A 26,416-nucleotide genomic window follows, 5' to 3' on the forward strand; every position below is an offset into this window, starting at 1 on the left:
GGAAATCCCATTGCTAGCTCATCTACGGCCGCTACACGTTATATCCCCTCAAGGGAGTGCACTCTCCATCTAAACCACCTCCAGAGCATACTCTCAGGAACATCCATCAATACACCATTACTTCTCAGCTTAGTCCTTGACCTAATCATGTATGAAGGAGGTTACAGTGGCTGTTAGGATCTCCCCTGGATAGTGCCATACAGCTTGGTGCCTGAGGGGGTCACAGGCTTTTCTTATATCATTATTTATATCCTCCTCTGGACTACATGTGTCAGGAATGGACTGGCCAGCAATGGTGGGACTCACCTGCCTTTTGATCTGCAGTACCAGGGCTGGCCAGCGGGTGCTCCCAGCAATCAGAGACTCAACCTTTCAGCCAGCTAACACCTGGAACTGATGATACTGGTGTATTTAAGGGATGGCCAGACTTGCAGACTCTGCCTTGGTGTTGTGTTTGTCCTGGGCCCTGTATCTGTCCTGCATCCTGTTTCTGTTCCTTTGCTGACCCTGCCTGATCTGAACCGCTGCTGACTTCTCCTGCTCTGATCCCGGCTCGCTCCTGACCATCCCTCTGCCTGACCCTCTGTACCACGCTGCTTGCTACCTGTTCTGATCCCTGGCTTGTGACCCTGACCATCCCTCTGCCTGACCCTCTGTACTACGCTGCTAGCTACCTGCTGAACCTGGCCTGTGACCCCGACCCATCTCCGCTTGCTCCCCCTGTACCTACCTGCCCTATTGATATTGACCCGGCCTGCCTGACGACGCTTGCTTGTATGTACTGTTATCTGTGGGTGGTTGGTTTGGATTGTTTGCACTGTATTATGTTTTAGTATTGCACTGCGTTTATGTTTGTATGGTTAGTGTTAATAAATTATATTGTTTATCACATATCTGAAGTCTGCGTTTCCCTGCGTCAGTCACACACCTCTGGTCACACCTGGGAGCCCTGACAACATGTGGTCATACGTACAGGATCAGCTGTTGCTGTGATCCTTATGCCTTGCTGTTTAGTGTATGAGGGAAGTTTTGTTACCTTCCATGCATCCTTCCCTGTATGACACTAATACTTACATTATTCCCATTGTATGATTGATCTGGTGCTGGTTTAATCCTGGCGCTTATGGCTGGTCAAGTCTGGGTATAGGACTTTTTTGTTATTACGTCCTTTGAATTTTTCCCTGCATAGAACATGTTATAGCTTACCAATGAGTCATCCATACAATTATCTTTCAACTAATGGAGTTTTCCCCTGATGGGGATTTACCTACTTGGGACCTGTGGAGTGTGGTAAGATTTTTTGTGTTTTGTTTTATACTTTTAATTTTGTCTGTGTTAATAAAGAGGTTTTTGTGCGCCATTGATCACCTTCTCCTGTGTTTGAATTATTTATCTTGAGTATTTACAAATTCTCCATTCCAGTTGAGTCCACAACTAATCCTTTTTCCTGTTAGTTTCTCATTAGCTTTGTGTCTAGGAACTCTCAAAATACATATTTTCGTTTGATCATATATTTTTAGGTACCTTGAGGCCTCTTTTTGGACGTTTTGCAATCAGGAAAAATAGTGGATAAGTCTAATGATGGCTTGGACAGAACTAAAAGCCTGACAGGTTACCCCTCTCCACTATCCAAAATTTTAAAAAGTTTTGCCTTCAGTTCTACTTTAAAAGTAAGCTCAACGCAGATATCAAAGTTAATGCAGTTCTATTGTATTGCTTTTTTAAGTATTTGTAGTGCAAGTACCTGAATTTAACTTCATATCAGCCTTTTGCAATTTCTGTACAGCACAGCCCAGATTGGAAGAGGAAGAAGCAGCAAAAGGAGGCAATCAGTTGTGCTTTAGTGATTATGTGCTAAATAGGGACATGCTAATGGCTGGAGAGAGCAGAGTAACAGAAGAGTGAGCCGCTTCCCCTTCTAATATCTAGTCACAAACTGGAGGAGGGAGAAGACCTGTAAGGGTTGTGCTGTCTGGCAAAACAGTGTAAATCTAAAGACTAAAGAGGCAAAATACCAAATCCTTTGGCAGAAAGAGCAGTTCCATATAAGTCGAATATCAGTGTAACATGTACAATCAGCTGTCCAATATGAGGGTCTACTTTATTGGATATAAACTAAATTGATTGTTTTGGTAATCTATCAAGCCACATACTACCTGACAGATAAAATCTAAGCAGACTGAGTGTAGAAAGCTTTACTACACTTGATATGTGAAGCAAACTGTTTTCAAAATTGCAAGATAAAAAAAGTGTCGAGTAATTTCAGTTGCTACAAGAGAACATTATTAATGTCCCTTCTAATTATGAAATTTACTACAGGTAGTTGAGAATGAATGTGTAAACAGATGACAGCGGACCAGAATCACACCACGTTACAGTCTATTGTTCTATTCTTTAAACAAAAGAGGAGGAAGTTACTAAAACTTGAGTGGACAGAATCTGCAGCAGCTGTGCTTAGTAACCAATCAGCTTCTATTCTCAGCTTGTTCAGTTAGACATTGAAAATTAAAGCTAGAAGCGGATTGGTTGCCATGCACTGCTACTCCAAAACCTGTCTGCTCTAATATTAGTAAATTCCTCCATGTACTTTGGTATATATACTCTGCCTATAATGTGATCTGGCTAAACGTTACTTCTATGTTTAAATCTGATATAGCCACCTGCCTTTCGAATAGGAACCAAAAATGAACAGAGAGGAACCTCAAAGGATGGACCACAAGAAGAGTTTATTACTTATGGGTTTTTTTGTTTTGTTTTTTGTTTGTTTGTTTAAGATCTAAGCAGGTTAAAATGGTTCCTTCATGGAGACAAATTCATAATTTCTGCCCTCCAGTAAGACACCCAGTTTACTGGCTACCTGTATGCACAGGACTCTGCTCGTTAGAGCTTACAATCTAAAAGGGAGTGCCAAGTGATACAAAAGGAAATAACTGTGCGGGATGAGCCGATGGAAAAAGTGGAAATACAGTTGTTAGGTGGAGGTGGGACAGGCTTCTCTTAAGAAATGGGTTTTCAGGGATTGCCAGACAGATTATGGTAGGGAGTTCCATAGGATGAGAGAGGCTTTGGAAAAGTCCTGGAGGTGAGCATGTAATTATTTATTTGAATGTGGCTTAGGCTGCTATGGCTAGGCCATCAGCTTGTAGTTATACAGTTTTATATTGTTGGTAATTGGCTGAGTCACTCTAAATAAAATGATTTGTCTTTCTTATGGCATTTGATTCAATCAACTTCTTTCTTTATACCTGTTTAATATTTTTACACGTTTATTGGATTTTGAGTGCCATACCATGTATAGTGTACTTTCTGCTGTCAGTTCAATTCTAACATTTCTTACACATATATAAAGGAAATGCTATTGCAGGTAGTCTCTTACCTGTGTGAATTCTAATATGGCGAGTTAATTGACTTGGCTTCTGAAATGTTTTACCACAGTGCGGACAGGAGTAGGAAAATCCACTTCTGTCTATGTTCCTATTGTAAGATCTAGTGCTGGCCACTCTGTGTAAATCAAACAAAATACAGTCTTAATTTATGTACACAATCAAAAGAGAACAGTATAAATGCAAAGTAAAGGGAGTATTGTGCATTTCCTGTCCTGTAATATAAGTACTCAAAAAATTCTGCAAGACTGGAAATTCTGTGTTCTTAAAAGTGATGTTATAAATAAATTATAGATAAAGAAACTGATACAGACCTGCATTGTCTCTGCAGGAGATATGAATACTGCTGTTATTGCAGACTAGGAGGACAGAGGTTATGTTTAGTATCATTCAGACATTCCGCTTAAGATAAAAAAAAAAAATAAAAAATGCCCCAGGAAAATCTCACTGGTGCAGTCAGCCCAATTTAAGGAATGTAAAAAGAAGTTATACATAGCAACCAATTAAAGTAAATGCAATTCCTTACTGTATGACATTTAGAGCACTATATAAAAACAATTGCCAATTGACTTTGTACTACAGTTTTATCTTTGTTTAATTCTTTTTGCATCTCACTGCTGCTGATCTTTTGCAGCCTCTTTTTAGCCATTTCCTCTCTACATACACCTGCTCCAGCATCAGTTGCACAGTTTTCTGGGCTGGCTAACAGTGACAACAGTGGACATGCTTTTGTAATGTGTCATCATGGCTGCTTGCAGTCCCCACCAGGAGCCTGTGCTTCAGGATGACAATGTAATTACAGGACAGTTGTCACTCTAGAACAGGAATTGCCTGTACACAGACCTTTATAGAAAAGATCATTATCCCAAGTAAAGCTGTAGCTTTAAAAAAAAACAAAAAACTTTAAAACAACTTTTGAGATTACATTATTTGTTAAAGTTTAAAAGGAATTTTAGTGTTTGGGATTAAGTCTACATTAAATTCCACATTTTAACAATTAGAACAATGTCTGAACTATTTATATAGACTAAATTACACAGACTCCACTTTTCCCATGTTTCTTCCATTAAGGAGTAACTCCACTTTTGTTGAGAAAAAAAAACACCTTACCCTCTGGGTCATCAATGTACATTACAAGGATTTGAACAAACTTTGTTGCAGATTCCTACTTTTTGTTATTCTGAAGAAACAGCTGTTTATTCTCTTTCAGTCTGTATGGGAGTGGTTTTAGAACTATCCTTCAGCTGATGCACTTGCAGGGCTCTAATGAGGAATATTGCATTCCTTTAGACATGATTTCCCTTTGGGAATATCTCACCAAAAATTACATTTTATTGCAGGGGATGCCAAAAATCTGACATTTAGTCAAACTTCTGTGAAAATCAGTGAGACAATCAAACAAGCAAGAAACCAAATTTCTGGGGGTGTTCTGTATAACATCTGCATACAGAATGCCTCAAGGTAGCCATATTGCACTGCATTTCACAGCAAATGACACTGCTGCAGAAAAGAAAATGTAATTTTAAATAACATTTATTTACATTAATTACAATATAACTTGAGTCACAATTGTATATATTATATACTATACTGAGGATGACTAATTAGGTTGAAACGTGTCAAGGCTCAGTGACGCACTTCCGGTCACGTGGTTTCCGGCCGGTAGAGCGCATTCGGAGTTCCAACGTCGGCCGTGGATAGCAGCCATCTTGTTACCTATACACAAGTTGAATATACTGGGTGCCAGTCCAAAGAGCACCATTTTATGTGAGTGTAACTTGTTATATATATTTAATAAAATTTACGTGCAGTTTTCCGCTATAGGACCCTCTCTTCTTTTTGGAGGATACTTGCCTTCCAAAGCTGCACGGTCTCAAAAGAATTACCAGAACAGATTGTAAAGGGGTTTGCCCCACAAGCGCTGTTTACCATACTATTGATAGATGGTGTTTACACCTATGAGTGAGTTTACATCTATGTGGGACACAGGAGCACTGTTAAGTGGAGCACTTTATTATTATTTAAGCACTGGTACTTTTTGCACCTATTGGGACACTATTTTGGAATTACAGGATTGGTTTCATCTGAAGAATTGCACTTTATTAAATGGGACACTATATATGGTTTTTTAGGAGTGATTTGTTTAAGTACAGGCACGTTTTGCCTCCTGCTACAGTCACATATTTAAAATTTTCACACTCTAGAGCACCTGCTGCCATTTTTCTGCACCCCAGTTCCTATGTTTTTGTCCATAGTGAAGTCACTTAGCCTTGTTTCCACGTTGGAGGTATTGCTTTTTGGCCGCAATTTTTCCCTGAGGACCACTTCTGGCCAGACTTCTCCAAGCAGTAGTTCAGTGTACCTGGGTCCCACTGGTTTTTGCCATTTCTGTGCTGATGGCACTGCTGGACATCTTCCAATGTCAAAAGGAAAATAAAGCATTATGTATCTCATCTGCTGCATTAAGGTTCCTTGGCCTAACCACTGCATCTCTGGTGCTCAGCGTTGCCCATTTTTCTATGCTTCTTGAAAAGAGCTTGACCTGCACATCTTGAAAGCACAGTCTGCTTTGAAATCTTTTCCTGAGAAAGACCTTGCTGATGCAGTATAACTGTCTTGTGTCTTGTTGCTGTTGCTTGCCATGGTGTATGACCTTCCACAACCTCACCTTAGTAGCAAAGTTTGACTGTTCCTCACCCAGTTTTAGGCCTCCTACACAGCTGTTTTTGTTTCAGTTAATTCAATTTTCAACCTACTTTTGAAATAGACAATCATTGGCACCTGCTTGGTATAATTGGTTAGTCATACACCTGACTCTAATCCTACAGAATCCCTGACTCTGTGCAAGTGTATAAATTGTGCAAGTGTAAGACCCCTTTCACACAGGGTGGACCCATCAGCAGATCTGCCTGCTGATTCCCACTGAGCAAGCGGATGACAGGTCCGTGTCTGCTCCACTTATGCAGAGTGGACACAGACACAGCACGCTGTCCTTTATGGGCTGTCAGATGGAAACAGACCACCTGTCCATTTCCATCCGTCTGTCATCCGGTCTGCCAGATGGATGGGTAACGGATTCCCATCCATCTGTTTTTAGTGGACAGGACTGGATCGGATGCAGGTGGGTGTAAACAGACACATGTCCATTTACACCCACCGTTCCATAGAGAGCAATGGAGCGTCCAATCGGTTCCGCTTGAAAAACGGACAGGCGGACCCGATCGGTCCGCTCGTGTGAAAGGGGCCTAAGAATTGATGCTGTTTTGAAGCCAAATATTGATTTGATTTAGATTTTTCTTCTGTTCACTCTTTTTGCATTTTGTAAATTGATAAAAAATAAATAATTAAAATATATATTTTTGAAAGCATTCTTACTTTACAGCATTTCTTCACACCTTACTAAAATGTTTGCACAGTACTGTATGTGCTGTGGATAAAGAGGCCAAACAAGACCAGCAGCACCAAGATGCACAAATTTTGGGGGAAAAAAATAACATTTGAAAAAAAAAAAAAAAAAAATCTGCACAACTGCTCCAATTTTAAATAAAATTCCTCTCAAGGTGATTTAGCAAACATGTCATTGAGATTAGATGTCCTTTAGGTCCACTTTTAAGGTGATACCTGTTTTCCAAATTGACCCAGTAGGACAGTTCAATGGTTTAGAAAAAGTAAAGGGGTTATTCTGAGCTACCTGAAAGTATAAGTGATGTATTGTGAACATTGAATACACATTTACAGGGTCATGGTGACTATACATGGTTTAGAGGGTACTTATGATAAAAGGGGACACTTGAAGAACATTTGCCAATATAAAGCTATATAATAAAACTGAAGAATGCTGAGCTATTCAAACTCTTCTCAAGCTCATTAATTCTAAATACTGAGAACAAATGCCATATTACTGTAGATGTTATTGATGGAAGGTTCACCTTATTTTGAAATGAGTTTTCATATGGTCTTTAAGCTGTGGTGCAGTCTCAAAAGTCTTTTTGCATGACTTGCAGCTGTAGGTTTTGTTTCCTGTCACCTCTTTTCGATGTTCCTCCATGTGCAGAGACAGATGGCTTTGTAATGTGAATTCATCTCCACACTCTGAACAGATGAGGATCTAGAGAACAAAGAAGTACTTCTCTTTAATAATAATTCCAACCATTTGTGCCCTATGTGACATTATCTGAGCTAATTTAATAAATGAATACCCAATTTTTAAAATTCATCTACAAAAATCAAAAAAGCAATAACATAACGGTGAACAAAGTTACCAGATTCAAACTGGCAAGTTTAGTGAAATGATATCTAGTTAGTAAGAGTGAGCACACTGTGCTTTGTCTTTTTAAAAGTGAGTTCTGCTTTTCATATTTGCATAGTTAGTAAGGTTGAAAAAAAAGACACAAGATCAAGGAATAAATTCCTAAAGAAAGAATTCTCTTCTGAATGTTCTAATAGATGAAAGAACCTGTCATTTGCTTAAGTTTTAGATTTTTTTTTCAGGTTACTCATTCAGTTTTAATACCCTCCTGCTTAACTTTTTTATAAATGATGGTGGGCAGGCAGTATAGTCCAGCACTTCATGAAGTAGAGGCATTCAGTAACCTGCTGCTAAGAACGTAGCTGAAACATAGCAGAGACACAGTATCCAGCAAGTATAAGCTATTTAAACATCAAAGGAGACAGAGGAAAGTAGAAAAGTGTGAAAAGGAGCCTAAATTTCCACCTGCAGGCACACCAATGAACCTGCATATAAAAAATACTTTTTTATAATAACTAGTAAAACTGACATCTTACCATAACCAGGGCTGTCTTAATGCATGGGCATCCCTGGGCACTGCCCGGGGGCCCCAGGTACATATGGGCCCCATGAAAATCTTGCATTACATTATGCTTGCCAGCTGTCCTGGATTTCTCGGGACATTCAATCTTTTTACTAAGCTGTCCTGGGATGGTCCAGGCAGCATCCCAGAACCTGTATTGTGCCCTCCTGATCCCAGTACTATGCCCAACTGACTCTCCCTGTACTGTACCTTACTGCCTCCCTCCCTCCCCCATACTGTGCCCTTTGTGTTGATTAGTCTTCGGTTTATGGCATGTTTTCCTATTGTTTAAAATCAATTTTATTGAAAGTACTAATACATATATGTTTAATTCTATCAAACTATTTATACTTTATTTTCTTGAGAGTAGGTGTGTAAATTGAGGCACGCTGGTAGGGGCCCCAGTGCATTACATTACCCCGGAGCCTATGATGCTATTAAGACGGCCCTGACCATAACCTGTCCAAGTTAATGATTTAAGACATAGAATGCTGTGGAATACTTACCTCTTCTTTTTCATGCAGCATAATATGAGCTTTGAGACTGGCGATGCGAGAGAACTTTTTGTTACATGCCGGACATGCTGGGTTATCCACATTATGTGTAGACTTATGAAGTGTAAGGTTAAATTCGATATTAAAAGACATTGGGCACTGATCACACCGATGAGGCTATAAAACAAACAAACAATTACTATCAACAAGTGAAACGTGTAAATATTTTTGTAGCTTAAGAGTATTGTAACAATGGGCAAAGAGGAAAAAGGAGAGACAGAGACATAAGGAACAAGAGTTCTCTACACCCATTTAACATGCTTGCACGGAGAACAATGCCTTCCACAATATCCATTTGGCCTTTTCCTTTTTTGAGGGGAACTCCCACGCCAAAATTAAAAAAAAAAATGGCGTGGGGGTCCCCCCCGCAGTAGATCCAGCATCAATCATGATGCCCGCAGGCATGGGAGTTCCCCTCAAAATCCATACCAGACCTGAAGGGCTTGGTATGGATGGGAGGAGGGACCCCATGCCGTTTTTTATTTATTATGGTGCCGGTTTTAAAATGTAAATTATCGCTTTTCTTTTTCTTCACTATAGCTCAGAGATTCAGCTGTCACTTTCCCCCCAGCTAAAAGAAAGAAAAAGTTTCCTTTTAGTTTATTTCCCCAAGTTAAAAGAAACAATGTTTCCTTTTAGTTTTTTAAAAGAAACAAAGCTTCCTTTAACTCCGGGGAAAGTGATAGCTAATTCTGTGAGCTATAGTGAAGAAAAAAAAAAAACTGGCAAGTGCATTTAAAAATTGGCACCAACATACACTTTGTATTGCGAAAAAAAAAAATCTTAAAAAATTTGTAAACCCGAGGCATTATATTCAATAGATTTAAACCAAAAATTACGTTAAACCAAGGTGTTTGTAAACCGAGGTATACCTGTATTCAAGCACTGCCATAGTCTTAAGTCCATACACGGATCAAAATTCAGGCAATCTTGCCTTGTCAGTTATTTTGCAAACAAACAGTGCTATAGATTCACACGAATGTTTATTTGCTGGTTGTGAGTGATACTCTTTGATTTCTCTCAACTTTTCTATCTCAGTGACACCAGCACAAGAAATGAATAGATGGTATGCCACCAGGGCAGGAAACATTCACAGCAATAAAAACCCAACAAATGTTCTAACCCCTCTTCACACTATTCACTGTCCATCCAAATAATATTTTAGCTGGAGCTGGTATATAAATGTGTCAAAACACTAGAGTCTTCTCACCTTATCATTCCTCTCATGATCCCGCATGTGTTTCTGGTACTGTGTCTCCTTAGGGAAGGATAACAAGCAGATGTCACACTTGTAGGATGATCCATGGGAAGAGAAACTGTTATTGTCAGCATTTGCTGTTAAAACTCCATCTGCAAGGATTTCTGTGTTAAAATATATATTTAGAAACTATATTAATATACTCAATGTTTGTAGCAATTACAAGTAAGATGAACAACACCCTTTCACTTCTAATTACAGTGTTCTCTTATTAATATACAGCATATTGCAGATTACCATCATACTGCTGCACACCTTTCTGAACATAAAAAAAAATTGTCTTAATCTAAACTGGTATAAAACAAAGGCTTTTTTTTAGCACAAAATGTATTAATCTCTTTAAAATTAAATTATATTTATACAGTACAGTCAGTGAAGGTCTGGCTTTTCTATGTGCAGCTGAATCATAATAGCTGGGCACATAGGGAATATTCATTCCCTTTGTATAATTGAAAAAGGGAGGGGTTATCCTAGTAAAGCGGGAGACAACTAGGAGCATTTGTGTGTTTAAAAAGATCTCACTGTGTTTAAGAAATCATGCACACTGGACATTTTCACAGCGGCAGTTTTTGGCTTTTGACGTTTTTTTCTACAGCCAGTAAACCCCCCAGCATGTTATCCTATGTGTTCATGCACACATAGACTGGAATCAACATTTTTGGCTGGGACGTTTTTTGGCTGGAAAAAAAACCTAGCAGTAGTGGGTTTCTAGAGGAGTTTTTTAGCTGTAAAAATGTTCTAACACTGAAAAACGTGGCATTTTTGGACTTTTTGTGACCAAAAAAAAAAGCAAACACGTGAAAACGCAGCTGAACGCTAATGCATAATCACTAACAAAAAGCTGAAAAACGAATTTTTTAACATGAATTTACACAGCTAATGTTACCATCGTTATCAAAACGCCCAGTGTGCATAAAGCCTTAAATCACCTGTTACTTCCTGCAGTATTTTAAAGTGGAACTAAACGATTTAACAGTTTTAAAAAAAAACAGTTACATTCCTGGCACATGCTAAGTATGTAGCTGTCAAAGTTGTTTTTTCTCTCAACCAAACTGTCAAACCATCAAATGGCTGTTGTCATACCTGATCACAGGGGCTATGACAGCTTCCATGGCTGAAAACAATAGGAGGGTTTAGTTCCACTTTAAACTTTAGGGCTTGTTCACACCATGGTGCATCAGTTTTTCTGCAGGTGTTCTACAAGGCCACAACTAAATCAATTGTTCTCTATGTGCCCTGTTCACACCACAACACATGCAGATTTTTTATGCAGAGGAATCTGCAACAGGTATAAAATTCATTGCAGTGCGCATAAAAACTGATGTTAACCAACGTCTCTGCAAGTGAAATCTGCGCATCCGTTTCCATCAGTTTTCATGCATGTATGGTGTAAACCAGGCCGAAGGCCTCATTTACACCATACATGTAGAAAAACAGATGGAAACTGACACGCAGAATTCACTTGCAGAGACATCAGTTTACATCAATTTTCATGCTCGCTTCAATGAGTTTTATACCTTGCAGAACGCATGCCGAAAAACTGATGTCTCTGCAAGATGGTGTGAACAAGGTCTAAAGACCAATTCAGATAATGCACTGTGTTGCTTTGCATTAACAAATGTGCATTTCATTTCAACAAGCAAACATGTATAAAAACAATTTAATATTGTAGTAAGCATCACAAGAATTTATATATAACATCAGAAGTAAATTGCAAAATGTTACACAAGAGGAGCAGTTGATAATAACACCCCATGGTTATCAACTCCCTCTAACCATGCTCTGGCCACTCCCAGGTGAGCAAGCCGTCAGCCTCCAGAAGATGAAGCCCAAACATCCTACAAATCTAGATTGCCTATCATTGCCACTATGGACAACCATACTATTGGCCTTTTGAACTGTATTGATTCTTTTTTTTACCAACTTTGATCACTGTTGTTGTCTTACAATTATGAAGATAACTGTGTTTTATATATTACACACAATATACTACAACTATGCTCCATGCCTATGTAAAGGATGTAAACTTTTTCTCTTAGATTGTAAGCTCCAAGGAGCAGGGCCCTCCTATCCCTCTTGTATTGAACTGTATTGTTGCTGTATTGTCTCCCTTTATATTGTAAAGCGCTGAGCAAACTGTTGGCGCTATATAAACCCTGTATAATAGTAACAATACTGTATGTCTCTCTATCTGACATCTGTTTATACCTCAACAAGCTATCAAATGGGTCTCCCTGCTTTAAATTCCTTCCCTAAAGAACACACTTACACAGTTGAGAAGCTGAGGTGGAGCGGACGCTTCAAGTTTTACATTTTGTTTTCTTGATACATTTACCTTTAAAGTAGAACTATAGGCAAAACTTTTTTTTTCTCATTTGGGATAAAGTAATGAAGGGGTATAACCCCATCAGATTTTTTTGCCATCTGTGTGCCATGTCCCATCGGAGATTTCCCTTCACTTCCTGTCCCACAGCCAAACAGGAAGTGATAGGAAATCCCTGCAAATAAAGGGAATCCCTTGGAGACCCCCAGGTCACCGGAACTAGTGTCCTCGTTGGAAGATTTCCCTTCTATTACTTTTCTGGGGACAACCCAAAATTTGAAAGTTTCTTTTACTTTCATTTAATGATGGTGGTAAACAGGACAAATAGAGAGGGTGAAACTCCTTAAAGGATAAGTTCACCTTTGGAAACATGTTACATATTCCACCCATTTTTAGGATGGAACATGTAACATGTTTTCATAGCTGCAGCCGCGCCCGCCACTACCCCTCCCTCTGACAGATAGTACGGGGAACCTTCTCCCCGTATTATCTTTTAGATTTGAAAACAGCGAGGCCGTGTGGGGCTCCACCCACACGGTCGTGCCATTCATTCACAGACTTCCATGAATGAATGAACTGCAAGTCCCAACAGCCTTAGTGGCTGTAGGCTTGTAGTTTTTAACCTCCCTAACGGTATTCCCGAGTGCAGCTCGGGGTAAAATGTCAGTGCCAAAAGCGGTAACCCCAAGCTACACTCGGCTTACCATGCGGCGCTGCATAGGGAGTCTCTGCAGCACTTACCTTGTCCTTCGCTCCCGCGATGTGTCCCCTGCAGCATTCCCGGCCATCTCCTCTGGCCGATACCGGCATCTGGCTTCTGTGTTCCGGTCCCTGTGACGTCGGGACGTACGGGCGGCGGCGGGAAATTTAAAAATTTTAAAAAATTTCATTTTTTTCAAAACACATTTTTCATAGTAAAACATTGCTGTTTCAACCCATTTCACATACATATTGTCCCTAGTGCTTTGTCCTGTGCCCTGTCTGCATTTTGTCTGTTCTTTCTGCCTGGAAACTAAGAAATGTCCATGGCGTCCTAAAAGTGTCCCTTTAGGTCAAAAGCGGTTTTAGACCAGCTAGAGAACAGCGATAGTAAATCAGAACCACTTGCAGAATTGAGTGATAATGATTCGTGGGGGAAATTCGTCATCAGACACTGAAAACGATTTTGCGACTTTGCTCAGTGATGTGCGAACTTGGCGCTATATTTCAAATTTCAGTGTTTTCGGTTTGACTATATTATTGAATTAAATGTATTATTATTATATTATTATTTTTTATGATTATTTTTTAAATTATAATTTATGATTTCGTGGTTCAAATTTTATCATACCCAGGATGTTTGCTAGACTCTTGTTCGGACAGATTTCAGTAAGTTATTCCTAAAAATTACAGCCTACAATAAAAAAAACTACATATTTCCATGCAAAATAATGGTACCGCTTTCAGCACAAAAAATCTGAAATAAGCATACCGCTAGGGAGGTTAATGAACTACCACGGTGCTGTGGAGCGCCATGGTAGTTCATTGAAGCTTCCTGTCAGAATATCTGCTTGTTCATACATCCCGTACGGCACGCAGATATTCTAACAGGTCTTCGTGGCACCAATGATCTACTGATCGTTGGTGCAATGCTTTTCAGGCTCCTTTGGACAACAATAACGAATGCACATTTTTTTACCTGCATTTATTATTTTTGTCCAAAAGGTGAACTTCTCCTTTAACGGGGCACAGACTGCAATAAAAACTGGCAGATGTTCTAATCCATCTCCACTCTGTCCAAAATTGAAAAACAAATGTTGGCTTTAGTTATACTTAAAACGTTAGTACTGTGATAGACGTTCGTTTTGCCCCCCTGTACCTATTCATTAGGTACTTGGAGGCCCTTTTCATTTGGGCTAACAATCACAGACCTAGTTTTTATTTTATGGACGCTGCATCGATGATCTGATTATTATCTGGCAAGGTGGTGAGATCTCAGAAAAAGACTGAATTTTTGTAATATTTTTGGAATTAAATGTAAACACTGTAATGATACAAGTAAACTAGTTTCCTTGATCTAGAATAAAACCTGTTATTCGTTTGGAATTTTTCTAGCATTGATTTCTTCTTTACATATTCTGTTATATTCTATGTAACTTTTGTATTTCAATGGTTTTTATTAATTTTTAAACAGTTTAACAAAGATCATGCCCACGCAGGGTCTATCAATTGCACATAAAAAAAAATAGAAAAAACAGTGCTCTAACACCAACAGAGCAAAAGGTGCACCCGCGCAGGGGCTATCAATGGCACTTAAATGACAAAAACATTAGTATAACAACGACAGTAACTCAAACTAAAGGCAGCTATCCACTGCCACATCATAAATAAACAAAAAAAAGAAAAGGAAGGAGGAGTACAAAAAAAAATGATAACAAAACCAAGAGCAGGAGTCCAAGAACACCAATACCGAACAACATCACATCCCCAGACAAGCCGGGGGCAGCGTGGGAAAGGCATATTGCAACCAGGGCTCCCATATTTTCAAGAATTTACGTTGGGAGTCGTTGCAGATACTCAACATCTGTTCATTGAGCATCATAGTGGTCATACGGTTCCGCACCCCCCTGAAGAGCGACAAACAGGCTCTTCCAGGCATGAGCAATATTCTATGTACCTTTTAAATGATGAATAGAGTTCCTTTTTTTAATGGTCCTTTCTTATGCTTTAGACCTGGCATGTCCAAAGTCCGGCCCGCGGGCCAATTGCGGCCCTCCTTCCGGACTGAAACGGCCCCACAGGTGAGCTACCCAAATATATAACTTACGGCCCCCGGTAGTGATTCCCTGAAAGCTACTGAGGACTCCAGCGATCTCTTGACATCATCAGCTGGCGCAGGGAGGAGAGCCCAAATCTCGCGACGTCCGAGATCTCGTGAGATTTGGGCTTTCCTTCTCTGTGTGCCGGCTGATGACGTCAATTCCCGCTCGACAGATCCCTGGAATCCCCAGTGGCGTTCGCAGAATCACTAGTGGAGGGCCGTAAGTTATATATTGGGCAGCTCAATATAGTTATATATTGGGGTCCGGAACGTGGGCCGAGGGATCCCAGGTGGTGCGCAGGGAATTACTACTGGGGCTACCATTTACCATTATTTACTATGTCTGCAGTCTCTGGTCAGCTCCTGTACTGTCCGCAGTCTCTGGTCATCTCCTGTACTGTGTCCGCAGTCTCTGGTCACCTCCTGTACTGTGTCCGCAGTCTCTGGTCATCCCCTGTACTGTGTCCGCAGTCTCTGGTCATCCCCTGTACTGTGTCCGCAGTCTCTGGTCATCCCCTGTACTGTGTCCGCAGTCTCTGGTCATCCCCTGTACTGTGTCCGCAGTCTCTGGTCATCCCCTGTACTGTGTCCGCAGTCTCTGGTCATCCCCTGTACTGTGTCCGCAGTCTCTGGTCATCCCCTGTACTGTGTCCGCAGTCTCTGGTCATCTCCTGTACTGTGTCCGCAGTCTCTGGTCATCCCCTGTACTGTGTCCGCAGTCTCTGGTCATCTCCTGTACTGTGTCCGCAGTCTCTGGTCATCTCCTGTACTGTGTCCGCAGTCTCTGGTCATCTCCTGTACTGTGTCCGCAGTCTCTGGTCATCTCCTGTACTGTGTCCGCAGTCTCTGGTCATCTCCTGTACTGTGTCCGCAGTCTCTGGTCATCTCCTGTACTGTGTCCGCAGTCTCTGACCATCTCCTGTACTGTGTCCGCAGTCTCTGGTCATCTCATGTACTATGTCCGCAGTCTCTGGTCATCTCCTGTCTGCAGTTCATTGGTTCAGAATTTTTTTTTCCTGTTTTTCGCCTCTAAAACCTAGGTGCGTCTTATGGAGCGAAAAATACGGTATCAATTTGGGCTATAATGGATTGGTGCTCAGGATCGCTTGACGTCATCAGACAGTGCAAGGAGAAACAAAGCCCAAATCTCGCGACCTCCGAGATCTCGCGAGATTTGGGCTTTCCTTCTCCCTGTGCTGGCAGAGTGATTTAACACCTGTTTAGATTTGTCATCCAAGTCACAAAATGAAAAGTATGCCGTTTTCAATAAACTTTTGCATAAAATAGTTCATTTGCATTTAATGTTAATGGTTCATCAGAATGTCGGGCAAAATGGTCGGCCCTCGCACATGTTCACTTCATCAAATCTGGCACTCTTCCAAAAAAGTTTGGACACCCCTGCTTTAGACGTTATGTACACTGAGCATTAACCACTTGAAGGACAAGCCTTTTCTGACAATCAGGGTCCCCCTCATCAGAGCTCCCTTATTTACCTCATCAGGGTTCCCTCTTCAGAGTCCTCAATGTAAAGAATTGCACCTGCGATCAGCAGATTGTGGGTGAAATCTAAGGCTCCTGCAGACTGTCAAAGTATTTCATTGTTGGTACCTCGTATGGGCAGGCAGTTACTGAATGACAGGAAGCATTAATGAACTAGCTAGAGCACTCCACAGCATACTAAGTACACTTAGTACTGATTTTTTTTCATGTGAACAAAAAGTGTCAGAAAAGGCTTGATCTTCAGGTGGTTAGAAGAGTGCGTGATGTGGCATAAACTTCTAATGCTGGGCATAAATGCCCCCACCCCCCAAAATGACCCCTTTTTGGAAAGTAGACACCCCAAACTATTTGCTGAGAGGCACGTTGAATAGAAGAATTAATTTTTTTAACACACGTTTTTGGAAAATGACAAAATATTTTTTTCCTACACAAAATTGTCACTTAAATGATTTATGGCTCACACATGCCATGGGTATATGTGAAATTACTCCCCAAAATATATTCTGCTACTTCTCCCAAGTATGGGGGTACCACATGTGAGAGACTTTTTGGCAGTCTAGCCAAGTACAGGACCCCAAAATCCAATAAGCACCTTCAGGCTTTTAAAGGGCTTTATTTCCTCAATATACTTCCTGACTACCTATCACAGTTTTGGAGGCCCTGAAATGCCAGGATAGCACCTAACCCCCCCAAATGACCCCTTTTTGGAACGTAGACACCCCAAGGAATTTGATAAGAAGCATGGTGAGCATTTTGCAGATCTCGTTTGTTGCCAAAAGTTTTTGGAACATGAAGAAAAAAAAAAAAGACATTTTTCCTTTTCTTTTTTTATATTTCAAAACCTTGCGAGAAAAAAAATGAGATCTGCAAAATACTCACCATGCCTCTTTTTAAAATCCTTTGGGTGTCTACTTTCCAAAAAGGGGTCATTTGGTGCTATCCTGGCATTTCAGGGCCTCCGAAACTGTGATAGGTAGTGAGGAAGTGAAACGAAGATGTTACGCATCTTCAGGCTTTCAAAGTGGTCATTGGATTTTAAGCTTCTGTATGTGGCTAGGCTCCCAAAAGTTTCACACATGTGGTACCCCCATACTCGGCAGAAGTAGCAGAATGTATTTTGGGGGTGTAATTCCACATATACCCATGGCTTGTGTGAGAAATATATCATTTAAATGCCAACTTTGTGTGAAAAAAAAAAAAAAAAGTTTGTCATTTTCCAGAAACTTGTGGAAAAAAAAAAAAAAATCTTCCATGGACTCAATATGCCTCTCAGCAGGTAGCCTGGGTTCTCTACATTCGAAAAGTAGTCATTTGGGGGTGTTTGTACTATCCTGGTATTTTAGCAACTCATGAAATGTGATGGGCAGTCAGAAAGTAAAAGCTGTGTAAATTCCATTATCTATACCATAGTTTGTAGACGCTATAACTTTCACACAAAGCAATCAATATACACTTATTGGGATTTGTTTAACCAAAAACATGTAGCAGAATACATTTTGGCCTAAATTTATGAGGAAAGTTTTGTTTTTTGGATATTTTTTTATAACAGAAATGAGAAAATATAGTTTTTTAAAGAAAAAAGCGCACAGGTGATCAAATACCACCGAAAGAAAACTCTATTTGTGCGAAAAAGGGACGTAAATGTAATTTGGATACAGCATTGCAGGACCGCGCAATTATCAGTTGAATTAGTGCAGCGCCAAGTAGCAAAAAGAGGCCTGGTCATTAAGGGGGGTAAATCCTCTGGAGGTCAAGTGGTTCAATTTGGGAATATAGGGCTCTATTCATAGAAGCAGATCACATGCGATATTTAGGTGTCTGGACACATTTTGCCTATATATCTCATGTGATCCTGAAACCGTCAATTCACTGTACTGTTTTGCAGTAATTACTACAAACTGCTTGGTAAATACTGCATTAAAAGGCGTTAAAGTCAATTTGCAGAAGGAAATAAATAACTGAATGCATGTGGTATTAAGAAATGTAAAAATAATTTCTGCATTTTTGGATCAGTTCTCTCAACGGTAATGCAAGGAAACTAAAGTCTGGAAAGAATTGGGGTTGATTTACTTGAAAAAAATAACTATATAATTTTTTTTACTTTTTAGGGTGGAGGTGGATTAGAACACCTGTCAGGTTTTTATTGGGATCTGTGTTAGGGAAAATTCATCTGCTCCATATGTCCTATTTACCATTATAATTGAACGAGAATGTAAAAAATGCCCAAGTTTTGGGTCGTCCCCAGAAAAGTAATAGAGGGGACAGCTTTCAATGGAGACACAGATGGCCAAATTTAAAAAAAAAAAAAAACCTGATAGGGGTTATAACCCTTCCTTACTCTATCCAACATGAGACAAAGTTTTGCCTACAGTTCTACTTTAAGGCAAATAGACTGAACAATTTGTAAGCTGCCCCAGAGCTTAGTACATGAGATACAGCTTTACTTTACAATGCCAATCACATGTAAGAAAAGAAAACAGCATTTTTGCTTGCACATGATTGGATGAGAAAAAAGTCAGCAGAGCCCCCCCCCCCCATTTACTAAACTCTGGACTCTGGAGTAACTGCACTTGCAAACTGCTCGGTCTAAGTGCCTTTAGTAAATCCACCCCATTACACGTAGTAAAATATACCTATTTTCTCCTGTCATTTCAGCAGATTTTTAGAGACTTTTTTGTATCTGTAAAAGCCTCCCAATCACTCCAAACATAATACAATGTACATTCATATCACAATGGTCTAATCCCTTGTTAGAACAAATCCACTATATCACCAAAAGTATCGGGATGCCTGCCTTTACACACACACAGGGGCGGACTGACCATTTGGAAACTCAGGACTGCCCGAGCGCCCGGGGTCAGTAGGGGGCCCCATGAGATGCCCCTGGTACCTTTTTCATAGGCTTTTTTGAGTTTGGGCAAGGACACAGGGGCCCCATGATCCCTTATTGCCTGGGGGCCCCATGAGTTGTCAGTCCACCCCTGCACACACGAGCTTTAACGGCATCCCAGTCTTAGTCCGTAGGGTTCAATATTGAGTTGGCCCGCCCTTTGCAGCTTTAACAGCTTCAACTCTTCTGGGAAGGCTGTCCACAAGGTTTAGGAGTGTGTCTATGGGAATGTTTGACCATTCTTCCAGAAGTACATTTGTGAGGTCAGACACTGATGTCGGATGAGAAGGCCTGGCTCTCAGTCTCCACACTAATTCACCCCAAAGGTATTCTATTGGGTTGAGGTCAGGACTCTGTGCAGACCAGTCAAGTTCCTCCACCCCAAACTCGCTCATCATGTCTTTATGGACCTTGCTTTGTGCACTGGTGTGCATTCATGTTGGAACAGGAAGGGGCCATCCCCAAACTGTTCCCACAAAGTTGGGAGCATGAAATTGTCCAAAATATCTTGATATGCTGACGCCTTAAGAGTTCCCTTCACTGGAACTAAGGGGCCAAACTCCACCCCTGAAAAACAACTCCACGCCATAATCCCCCCCCCCCCCCCCACCAATTCTGTCATTTTACATGGCTTACCACTTCATGTCTGAGTTGCTGTTGTTCCCAGTGGCTTCCACTTTGATACAATACCACTAACAGTTGACCGTGGAATATTTAGTAGCAAAGAAATTTCACGGATGGACTTATTGCACAGGTGGCAACCTATCATGGTAACACGCTTGAATTCATTGAGCTCCTGAGAGTGACCCATTCTTTCACAAATGTTTGTAGAAGCACTCTGCATGCTTAGGTGCTTGATTTTATACACCTGTGGTCATGGAGATGTTTGGAACACCTGATTCCAATGATTTGGAGGGGTGTCCCAATACTTTTGGCAATATAGTGTATGTCATACATGTAGTGGGGATACTTTTTCACAATTGTTAGAGATTATTATCTTCCCTCTAACGTCATTGATCGTTGTAGCGATCTGTAAGGGTGTACAAGTGCAAGGTGCATTCTTCTCACTGACCATCACACTAATGTATCATGAGTTGTAGATAATGATGTAGTAATTTTTAGCAGGGGTTTCCTGAGACTGGAAAATTATTTCAAGGGTTCCTCTGTTTTGAAAAAATTGAGAAAGGCTGCCTGAAAGTGTAACTAAAGGCAAAGCTTTCTTTTTAATTTTCGATAGAGTAATGGAAGGTTAGAACCCCTGTCAGTATTTTTCCCATTGGGGAGATTTACCTTCATGAGAATTGTAAACAGGACAAATAGAGTGGGTGAATCTCCCAAATGGGGGCACAGACAGCAATAAAAAAATAAAAGGTGTTCTAATACCTCTCTATCCTATCCAAATCTAAAAAAACGTTTTTCCTTTAGTTATACTTTAAGTAAATAAGAAATATCTTTCTAGATGTTAAATATGGAAAAAAATAAAAATAAATAAAATCGCACACATATATAAATACCCTTCTTCCACCAAAAAAAAAAAAAAAAAACTTAGAAGAAGGGGGGAGGGGGGGGGTTGCGATACTATTTTCATTCAGTATTTGACACTTATGCAGGCCATACATGGTTCGAATTATAAACGATTTTCATAAGAAAATTGAACCTAAGAATAATCGGACGATTTTCGCTCCGTTAGTGGGGCAATGGCATCGGCTGATTTCCGTGGTTCCTCCCCATTTCATTTATTGGGCATGCTGGAAAATTTGTGAAAAACTACCAATTTTTTTAAATCATTGGTGGCACCATCGGATTACAGAACTAATGACGTTTCGATTTTCGGACGAAAAATCATTTGGAATTCAAACCATGTATGGCCTGCATTAGGCTCTGTTCACATCCAACTTGTGAGACCTCAAGTCGCATGACATGGGAAATCCCATGTTAGTCAATGAGAGCGGTCTTAATTAGTACTACTGAAGTTGCTCTGACTTTAGAAAGGGTTCCTGTACTACTTCTAGGCGACTTCTATCTGACTTGTGTCCATAGATATTAATGGAAGCCTCCTCCAAGTCGGATCTTCATCTATATTGATGTGATTTGGATCTGAAATTACAGGACGATTACCACGGCATTCCCTGAAAGTTGCTTCAAAGTAGTAGTCAAGTCGCCTGGCAAAGTCCCACTCTCAGGTCACAGTAGTGTGAACCACAACTTCAAAATAGATTTTGTATTTACTTAATTATTTTTAATACACTACGTGCCCTGTGGAAGCAGCTTCCACTTTTCTGGTATTCCAGTCACCTTTTTTCTTTTAATAAAAAACATCAAACAGCGCAAATAAATATTCACAAAAAATACAATAAAAGAAATAATACAAAAACGTATATTAAATATAATAAACAGAAGAATCCCACTCCAAAAATGATTATTGAGATGAATATGGTGAGTAGAATAAAATTGAAAAGTCCTTATCCAAAAGACCCTTGACCCATGTTCACACCTGTTAGTGGTCAGATCACATACCACACTCACCAGATATTGGTGAAAAAAAACTTTTTTGTATTATTTATTTATTGTATTTTTTGTGAATATTTATTTGCACTTTTATTAGTGTTTACACTAATGAGCAGCAGCATTTATTTAGGAATTTTTTCACTATTTTTGGCGCTGGTGATTTTTTGTATATATCTTTTTTCTTCTGTATTAACCCATATTCTGTAGGCACTGCACTGACTTGGTGAATTTCATATCTCCACGGATTAAACCATTTTACCTCTTTATTATGAATAAAAACCAACAGGGGTTCTAATTCTTCTCCACTGGATACATCATGATATAAAATACTGCATGGTTTCATAACATAAATATTGGAAACTCAATGAAATCCTGCATGCCTTTTTTTATTGTGAAAAAAAAAAAAAAAAAGTAGGAAAAGACTGCTTTGTGAATGGAGCCCTTAGTCTGTGTGGTATTTGTATACTTTTATGCACCAACCACAATGCAGGTAAAAAAAAAAATAATCATGAAAATGAAAAGGCAAAAGTATAAACAAATAATAAATCATGAAAATGAAAAGGCAAAAATATAAACAAAAACAAAAAAAACTCATGAAAATGAAAAAGTATAAACAAACAAAATATAAAATGTAAATAAAACAGAACAAAGTGAGAAGTTTGACTTTTTGCTGGCTTGTGGAGCAGAAAGGAGTGGAGTGGTGGAAGGTGTAGCTTTCTTCCAGTATTGGGGACAGGCTATGTCCTCCATATGTTTGTGAACACTGAACATGTCTAACGTTAGACTGGCAGCCAGCAGGCACTGCTCTAGGAAGGCTTCCAGACGAACACGGACGCTGCCTCCAGCAGCCATTGTAATAGGAGAGAACACAATAGAGGTGCAGGCAGTATGAACACAGTACACAAGATGGAAGGCTCGAATCTGCACACACTGTACGAAGGAGGCCGCCACACGGGTCCGCACACACCGCCACTGTGTCTCCTCATCTCTCTCACACACAGAGCATTGCTCCGCTCTGTTCCTGCCGCAACCTGTAGTCCTGGTGCTGCGTCCCCCCCGTATCATTCCGCCCAGTCTCCGGGAGAAGGCGCCTCACACGTACTGCCCGGCCTCAGCACCATATCCGGGGACTATATGAGCTCACACACACGCATCTAACATCGCCTACAGCCCACTGCTCCCGCCCACACCAGGCCCCGTCCTCCCTCCACCCCTGCAAGGTTTTTTATACCTGTCTGCGGTCCGTCCCCAGCCCGTGGTTTCGGGGGGCGACCCCGCGGCATTGGGCTCGGATTATTTTTTCTTTCAGGTTAATGTCGCCTCTTCCTCTTTTTTTCACAACGGCGGCGGAAGCAGCAGCAGATGATTGGAGGGAGGAGGAGGAAGAAGAAGACGCGTCCGCGGCGGAGGAAGCACGGAGGGGTGGGCTCTGTGTGGTGACGTCACTCGGTTGGAGCTGGACCTGATGTGGTCGGGGATTCGTGTTTTTCCGGTGCTGTGTGTTGAGGAGGACGCTTCGCCTGAATAATACAGCCATGTCCTTGCAGCAGGGAATAGCGGGGCTGCCTGCACCCTCCGCGATGTACCGCCTGCCTTCATCCGATTAATTCACCCCATACTCTGCCCTGCATCGCTCACAGTGTCCCGGGATGTATGAAGGCAGTCATGGCTGCATGGCTTTGCTGATGGTCTTTAACCCTTTCATGGCAGAGGGCCCAACAAATCTTAGGGCCCATTCACACTAGGAACTGGATATGAATGGCACAGGAACGCTGTATGACTGACGTGCAGTTCTGTGCAGCGCGTTCGCAGCCCCATTCATTTTGAATTGGCTGAAATTGCACTGCGACAAGAGGAGCGCATGCACTGATTTTGGAAAGGCATGGCAACCACATTGCATGGTACTTCTGTACCATTCCATTCAGTGCGGGCAAGTGTACTGTGTTTGGGGTGTTGTTAACCCCTTGGTGCCGGCGCCTCTTGGCCCTTTAAAGGGTTTCAGAAGTCGGGGCAGGGTTTTAGGGTCATGTGATACGGCGGTCACATGATCGTGAAAGGTCCCGATCAGCACTGTCCAGACAGAGGGTCAGGGGTAATACAGCCTCATAGGACAGTCAGAGTAGAATTAAAACTCTTCCCTCTAGCTTTAACTAGTGCTCAGCTGGACACTGATAGAAGTCACAAGACTGCTTTAACCAGTTGCAGACTCTAGACGTGTTAGACACGCCCCAAAAAAATCTTACCATTGTACACAGGGCATGTGTAATACCTGCAGTCTTTCTGCCCTGCTTCCAGGACCTCCCCTGTCGCAGTACTGGGCAATTCAGCTCTGATTAACCAAAGGGCACTGGGGAGTACACAGAGAAAGGTCTGACAGCTGGAGCTGTCAAAGAAAGCAGTCTGGCAATGTTTATTAACAACATTGCTCAAAAGAAACATTGTAAATTGTGGTGCTGCGCTAATAAACTATATGTGAACTCCAATACGTGATATTCAGTGAATGGGTAAACAATATCCCCTTATAAATGAAAATATGACATATACCCCAAAATATACCTCTACTAAGTGAGTACATAAACAAAATATTCCACACATACATACACAATAATTATACACACATACTGAATGCCGCGATCCCGAATGAACTGAACGGCAACACCAGTGAGTAAAGTGACATAAACGCATGTAAACTTTACATGCCCTGGATAAGCAGGTTGAAAGAAATAATAGTGATCCCACTAGGGCAGGCATGTCCAAAGTCCGGCCTGCGGGCCATTTACGGCCCGAGGGTCGGTTTAATACGGCCCTCCATGTCAGTGTGTCTTATGGAGCGGCCGGTCCGGTATTTCCACCGCAGCCGTGTCAGAATACCGGGCAGGCTGCTCAGCTCTGCAGCGGGACCTTACCTGTTCCTCTATCCAGCGGCGTGCTGTCTTCCCGGCTTCTGTAGTGTGGGCGCTGGGCATGACAGCCGGGTGCCAAGTGCGCATGCGCAAGAAGCGGTGCTTTTTGTGAATGGTAAGGCGGTACCTGGGACACATGACAGATCCCAGAAGCCGCCGGACCAATCACAAAGCGCAAGTGCTTCTCGCTCATGCGCACTAGGCACCCGGCTGTCATGCCAAGCGCCATTACAGAAGCCGGGAAGACAGCGCGCGGCTGGATCGAGGAACAGGTAAGATCAAAGAACAACTGCGGAAGTAAGAGCGGGTACCTGTCAAATTCAGGTACCCGCTCCCCACCTCCCCAAAGGTCAGCAGTCATCTGTACTGTCCACAGTCTCTGGTCATCCCTGTGCTGTCCGCAGTCTCTGGTCATCCCTGTGCTGTCCGCAGTCTCTGGTCATCCCTGTGCTGTCCGCAGTCTCTGGTCATCCCTGTGCTGTCCGCAGTCTCTGGTCATCTCCTGTACTGTGTCTGCAGTCCATTAGTTCAGAATTTTTTTTTCCTGTTTTCTGCCTCTAAAACCTAGCTGCGTCTTATGGTCAGGTGCGTCTTATACGGCGAAAAATACGGTAACTTGGCATAAAATAATTTATTTGCATTTAATTGTAATGGTTCAAAGAATGTTTGGAAAAATGTTCGGCTCTCCACCATGTTCACTTCATCCAATCTGGCCCTCTTTGAAAAAAGTTTGGACACCCCTGCACTAGGGGATAAAAATCAACGTGAATCAGTGAAACCACTCCTTGTGGTAAATATGAGGAAAAAAAGGAAAAGAGGAATCCGAAAGGTAAACGCATGTATATGCTCAAAATGATTTGTGAATCTAAACAATGCCAGTGATCCCACTATGGGATAAATACAGTGGATCCGTGATACCACAAATGGTGGTAATTGTGAAAGAAAGAGAAAATCAGGCTTACCGCCTGTAAATCATTAACAATCCCTTAAATAAATGAATAGTGAAATGAGGGTTCTGAATAAGCGTGAAACTAAGTGACTTCAAACAGTGCTTCACACTTTCCGTATATCCACAAACATAAATCAACAATGGATAATCCACCCACCAACATAAACAAAAACTACAAAAAATGATCCTGTCCTAAAAAGTGAAATAATTAAATGTCCGATCTAAAAAAAAGTGTCCAGAACCATCCAAATGGTGGAGGTGTACTGTAGTCCTGTGTTCACCAAACTGCAACAGGATACTATGAATCCCACTCTAGGTGCAATGGCCCCTCACCTCCATGCGGTGACCCTGCAGGGTCCCTGTGATAGCCAATCACAGGCTATCACAGCAATCAAGAACCAGTCCTACTGGCTCCTTATTGTTAGTACAAGACCTGGCGCTGTCCATGACGGCTTGGTCTCTGTCCAGCACACTTTCAGCACAAACTCAGTAGCGCATATACAGTATGTTGCCCCACAGATAAAGACCCACTTCTGT

The 26,416-nt window shown here is 41.2% G+C and overlaps 1 protein-coding gene across 4 annotated transcripts in view; it reads right to left on the reverse strand.

The window, feature by feature from the left end:
* ZNF236 (zinc finger protein 236) overlaps window positions 1-23,435 on the reverse strand; it is a 217,347-nt gene extending 193,912 nt beyond the window's left edge. For all 4 annotated transcript variants that reach the window (XM_089682363.1, XM_089682361.1, XM_089682362.1 and 1 more), the window contains exons 1-5: window positions 23,259-23,435; window positions 9,959-10,110; window positions 8,701-8,865; window positions 7,313-7,491; window positions 3,377-3,501 (exon numbers count right to left, since the gene is read on the reverse strand). In XM_089682363.1, the coding sequence (XP_089538489.1) occupies window positions 3,377-3,501; window positions 7,313-7,491; window positions 8,701-8,865; window positions 9,959-10,110; window positions 23,259-23,310 (673 nt within the window). In that variant the 5' untranslated portion in view covers window positions 23,311-23,435. The remainder of the gene's footprint in view (window positions 1-3,376; window positions 3,502-7,312; window positions 7,492-8,700; window positions 8,866-9,958; window positions 10,111-23,258) is intronic.
* Window positions 23,436-26,416: the final 2,981 nt, after the last annotated feature.

This window comes from Staurois parvus, unplaced genomic scaffold (genome assembly GCF_062004578.1).
Source record: "Staurois parvus isolate SC_StPar_1 unplaced genomic scaffold, SC_StPar_1.0 ptg000287l, whole genome shotgun sequence".
Lineage (NCBI taxonomy): Eukaryota > Metazoa > Chordata > Amphibia > Anura > Ranidae > Staurois > Staurois parvus.